Source organism: Nicotiana sylvestris, chromosome 2, assembly GCF_000393655.2.
Source record: "Nicotiana sylvestris chromosome 2, ASM39365v2, whole genome shotgun sequence".
NCBI lineage: Eukaryota > Viridiplantae > Streptophyta > Magnoliopsida > Solanales > Solanaceae > Nicotiana > Nicotiana sylvestris.
The window spans coordinates 17,508,779-17,514,269 of NC_091058.1; the positions used below are offsets into that span (position 1 = coordinate 17,508,779).

At 38.4% G+C, this 5,491-nt stretch overlaps 1 protein-coding gene across 3 annotated transcripts; it reads left to right on the top strand.

The window, feature by feature from the left end:
- Positions 1-279: 279 nt before the first annotated feature.
- LOC104238282 (protein REVEILLE 1-like) lies at positions 280-5,204 on the top strand. 3 transcript variants are annotated; one of them, XM_009792606.2, is made up of 6 exons: positions 280-1,089; positions 2,331-2,435; positions 2,559-2,670; positions 2,755-2,816; positions 2,969-3,346; positions 3,452-5,204. In XM_009792606.2, the coding sequence occupies exons 1-6, from the start codon at positions 1,063-1,065 to the stop codon at positions 4,190-4,192; spliced, it is 1,425 nt and encodes a 474-aa protein (XP_009790908.1). In that variant the 5' UTR covers positions 280-1,062; the 3' UTR covers positions 4,193-5,204. The 3 variants fall into 3 exon arrangements, with proteins under 3 accessions (XP_009790908.1, XP_009790907.1, XP_070023833.1); XM_009792605.2 differs by having other exon boundaries at positions 281-1,089; positions 2,331-2,465; XM_070167732.1 differs by lacking the exons at positions 280-1,089; positions 2,331-2,435 and having other exon boundaries at positions 2,472-2,670; positions 2,755-2,865.
- Positions 5,205-5,491: the final 287 nt, after the last annotated feature.

The window sequence follows — 5,491 nt, forward strand, 5'->3', positions numbered from 1 at the left end:
ATAGGAACAAATAAAAAATGTTCATCCACAAAAAAATCGACACGTGGAATACGCCACAAAGCGAGTACCTTTTCCAACTGTCAATGAGTAACTTCTGTCAAACTCGAAAAATAGAATTAATTGTTTTAAAAAAAATAATAATCTTGGATTTCGAAAATTCAAAGAAAAAAAAGCAGAGCCACGTGTCGGGGGTGTCTTTGAACGTGAGCCACAAGATTCCATTAAACTCTTGAGCTTTCTAAAACGCAAATGCAGAATTCCATTTATACCCTATGGCGTGGCACCCCCTCCCTCCTCCTTTTTCTTCTCCTTCTTCTCTCTTTTAACCCAAAAATATTTGTTTCATTCTTTGCCTTTGTCGCTTCTCCTTCTTCTTCCTCTTCATCTTTACACTCTCAGTATACTTCTGTTCTGTAAAACTGTAATTCATATTGTGTATTTTTCTGGGAAAGTTTCTATTTTTTGTGTCAGCGCACTCTGTTTTTTAGACTACCAGCTTGCGGGATCGAGACTTTGAGGTGTTATTGGTTAAAAAAATCATTTTTTTCCCACTTTCTACGCTGTTTATAAGTAGACCCTTTTATTAAAGTTTCCAACTTTATTCATTCTTGAGGGTGTTCTTTGCTATTGATGAGACCAATTTTTCTCTGAATTGAAGCAATATTTATTAGTAGTAGAATTTTCTGGTTCTTTGGTTTTCTCTGAGTTTATGTTTGAATCAAGGATTGTAATTCTTGGCTTTGGTGAGAAGGGTAATTGCTTTGTTTTTCAATGGGGAAAGTTAATGCCTTGTAGTGGTGACTCTGCTGTGTGTGAACAGAGTTAGAGGAGTATTGAATGACTTATTGTGAATTAGTGAGAGTGACTATTGATATTTTTGGGATCTGAAACTGAAGAGAATTGATTGGCTAAACAGTAAAAAGTGGGGTTCTTTTTCTTTATCTATTCCTATTTTGGGAAAGTGTGAGGATAGATTTTCCCAGGATATTTTGGTGCTTAGATATTTTAGCAGTTGGTGGTGATTTTGGTGTGGAGGAGTTTTAGCATCTTCAGATTAAATTGATGGCATCTGAAGAAATGGTTGATCAGGTGTGACAATTTTTTTCATGTTCTAGTAATTTTCAGATGATTTAGTTTTCTAAATATATTGTCTTGCTATTACTTGCTATCCGTACTTCTTTCATATTCACTATTGCTATTTTCGATTTAGTTTTCTGAATATATTATCTTGCTATTACTTGCTATCATTGTTTCTACCCTCTTCTTTAGCCAAGGGTCTGCCGGAAACAGTGTCTCTGCCCTTCCAGGATAGACCCCACTTGTGGATTACATTGGATTGTTGTTGTTGTTGTTGTATAGTAGTAATTTTCAGATGATATCTTGTGTGATTCTCTGTTTTGTTTATGTTTAAATTAGGTGTTTTTTGCTTCTTAGTACTAATTTTAGAGTTGGGTTTCATTTAAAAGTATAATGGGCTGAAAGATTTTGAGTTTTCTAATAGATGAAGAGTTGGTGAAATTTTGATTGTTGAATGTTTTGGAGAAGAGTTAATACTAGCGTGATGAATTAGAGTAGGTAGTATTAGACATTTTTAATTCAGAGATGTCCTCGGTGGAATATGTTGCCGTTGCTTTATTTCTTTTGTTTGGTGGGGGGTTGAACTGCAATTTGATTTAACTGTAGTGCCTAACTAATCTATAGTGGATGAACTATGATTTTGATACCAAAGTTGTGTACTGGCTTAAGTATGTTAGTCCAGTAGTATAATAATATGCATTGTGTTTCCGCAAGTTCAGACTGATCAACGCCAAGCTTGACATTGATGTTGATTGTTGAAACAGAGATAATAGGAGAAGAAATTTGCAGGTTTTAATAGTTGTCACTTGTTATTCTGTTGTTCATGTGTTTGTATTAAAAGAATTTAAGCTAGTGGCTATATGCTAACAAAGACTTCGTACACAAATTTTCTAGGAGATAATGTATTAAGGTTAAACATCGGGATGGGAGGGAAGATTGTCAGTTCTATATGTAGTTTCAATATTTAGCCATATACAAATGTTTCATTCTTTTGCTGCTGATGAATGGATCGTTCATTTGCTAGGCAACACTGAATGTTCTTATTTTGTCCTGTTCTTCTGTATTCAACTTATAATACACCTTGAGTGTAAGCAAATACACTGCAACATGTGATGCAATTTGACTTTAAACTTTGGCAAACTTGGGAATACCACAATATAGCTAGTAGACATGGTCCTCTTTAAATTACAATGGATTGAAGTATTTGGAGTTCTTTTTGGAGAAGCTTCATCTTTCTCTCTTCGTCATTTTAGGATCAAGGTGGAGAAAGCGGGATGGATTCGATCCGTTCCAGCAGGAATGGAATTTCATCAGATGTGGGAGCATCATCAACAAGGAGCATCCAGCTGAAAGAGCAGGTTGCTTCTGCAGATGAATATGCTCCCAAGGTTTATTGCTTTCCACATTCTCTGTGTCAACTACTTTTTCCATACAAAGCTCATATCTGTGTCTTGTCCATCGTTCTTTTTGCCTTAAAATAGGCCAGGAAACCATACACCATCTCAAAGCAAAGGGAACGGTGGACAGAAGAAGAGCACAAAAAGTTCCTTGAGGCTATAAAGCTGTATGGTAGGGCATGGAGGCGTATAGAAGGTAGAAACAGAAAAGATTAATGGCTTGTTAGAGGCATCTTTTGGTTGTCATCGCATATTTACAATGGTCTTGATTAATTTTCAGAGCATGTGGGCACAAAAACTGCAGTACAGATAAGGAGCCATGCTCAGAAGTTTTTCTCCAAGGTTTACTGCTCTTATATACCCCCATTATATCTATATGCCGCCTTTTGATGTAAGTCATATTCTTTTATGGCTCTAAGGCGTGTAGTCATCGTTAAGGGTTAATTTGTTATGTGAATGCTTTTGTTGATTTCCATTGTGTTTATGGTCGTCAGGTTGTTCGTGAATCTAATAATGGTGATGCAAGCTCTGTGAAACCCATAGAGATCCCTCCTCCTCGACCTAAAAGAAAACCGATGCACCCTTATCCACGTAAATTGGCTACTCCAGTTAAAAGTGGAACCCTAGTCCCTGAGAAACCGACGAGGTCGATCTCACCTAATATGTCTATGTCTGAACAAAAGAACCAGTCTCCTGCTTCTGTGTTGTCTGCACATGGTTCGGATGCGCTTGGCACGGTGGATTCAAGTAAGCGCAATGGTAGCGCATCACCTGTTTCACCAGCTGGTGGTGGAAATTCTGATGGTTTTGTACTTTCTGAACCGCCCAATTTCATCCTACAAGATAGCTCTTCGCTTGCCCAAGCTTGCGTGGTACGACTGCCTTTGCTACTGCTTCTTTTTTGTTTCCATGATGCTGCTAGAAATTTTTCATGTGAAATCACTGCTTATAATTCTCCTGTTTGATTTGTATTTCAGAAACTAGAGTTGCTTCCCCAAGAAGTTAATTTTGTTAAAGAAGGCTCAGCTGAGACGTCTTCTACTCCATGTCTGAAGCTATTTGGTAAAACTGTGCTAGTCACTGAATCTCAGAGACCCCGTCCAACTTCTGGCACGTGCAAAATAGAGACAGACGTGAATGATGAAGCAGCATTGCCAACAGCGTCTTTGAACTTAATGCCAATGAAATTTACTGCTTCTGATTCAGATTGTGGGTCAAGTACCTTAACTGTGGGAACCCCACCCCCATTTTATTACTCGCCATCACAAAATGAAAACCAATGGCCTACTGGATGTGCTTCTGCCACTCTTTTGCCATGGGGATCATCATGTGCATCTGTTTCGTTTCCTTGCATTCAAGTGCTTAACCCAATTCCAATCAAGGGGCGTCCACTCTTCAATGACAACGAGCTGGAAGATAAACAAAATCAGAAAGAAGGATCTTCCACTGGCTCTAACACTGAACCAGTAAGTGCGGAAATGGGTGGAGATAAAAATATGGATATTGAAGCTCAGAGTAGCCAACATCCACTAGAGAAGGCGAGGAAAGAATTATCCTCTAGACCTAGCGAAACCCCTAGCTTGGTGCGAAGAGCAAGTTCCACCAAGCGCGTTAAGGGCTTTGTTCCTTACAAGAGATGCTTAGCAGAAAGGGGCACCAATCCCTCAATGCTAAGCTGTGAGGAAAGAGAAGAGCAGCGAACCCGCCTTTGCTTGTAGCTGGTTTCCTTCTGTTGTTTGCTTTAGCTCATTAGCATAGATTTTCCAGTAACAGGGTGAGCATCTGATTTAGGTTCTGCAAAGTCCTAGAATTGGAGTTGCGGATCCCCTGACTCGATCAGCATAAGTCCAACTGTTTGGATGGAAGGGGCTATAAAAGACCTGATTGAGATCACACTTCTTTTGGCTTGGAGAGGAGTCTGATGTACTTACCAATACTCAGAGAAAGCTTAAGAACTGGCCAGCAAACAAAGGGATTTGATGCTCGAATTCTTAAAAAGAAAGGAAGCCTGGTATGGATTTTCATTCTGCCAGAGCAAAGGCACGAAGTCAAGGAGGCTGCTAAGGTTGAGCCTTACTACTTTTAAAGAGTCATATTCAATCACCCCTGAAATAAATGTCTGGACGAAGAGAAACAACATAGTGGCAGAAAATATAGCTGTTCCTTGTTGTTTTGGCAGAAGCTGAAAAGCACATCTTTAGTCTTTCCTAATTTCCCCCTCAATTGTTCAAATGTGTTCTCATGAATTTAAATATTGTAACTTCATGCTCATGAGCTTCTGCTCTTGAAGAATTACCATTTCCCTGTTGCGGATGCGTCTCATATATGATTTTTGCCTGTGGATTCACTCATCATATACAGTTACTGTACCAGTTGAAACTGTGAATTGCAAGTGTTCAGCTTCAAGTTTGCTGTGCAAGAGTTGGTTGTCATTTTGGGGACCAGACCAAGTTCAAGTTTTGCACTCTCTTTTGAACTTCAACGTTTAGGCAATGATTGGTATCAATCAGTTTAGCTCCAGTTTGTTCACCTTCATTAATCATAACTGCATATGTTGTTAGTAGCAGGGGTGAGCTTCTGAATCAGGTCTGGTATAATCCTAAAATATCAGGAATCTTAATTTTGCCATCAATTGTTCAAATCTGTGCTCATGAACTTAATCTTGTAACTTCTCTTATTGATGAGCTTTTGCTTTGGTAATACAACTATTCCATTATTGTAGATGCTCCATACATATGGTTTTGGTCAGTGCCATCCACTAAAAATATTCTGTTACATAGTAGTAATTAATTTTGGTGTGTCCCGGCCTGGACACTTTATTATGAAATTAACACACCCTTATAAGGGAATTGCCTTGTTTATTTGGGTATGATGTTAGTGTTATTTCCAGAGAACAACTGTAAATATCTGGATTTGTTTTGAAAGAATTGATTTTGATGTTATCTTTCGTAGACATGGTTTAGGGTTGATTATGGAATAGATATAAAGGAATCTCATTTTGCATGAGATGAAGATGT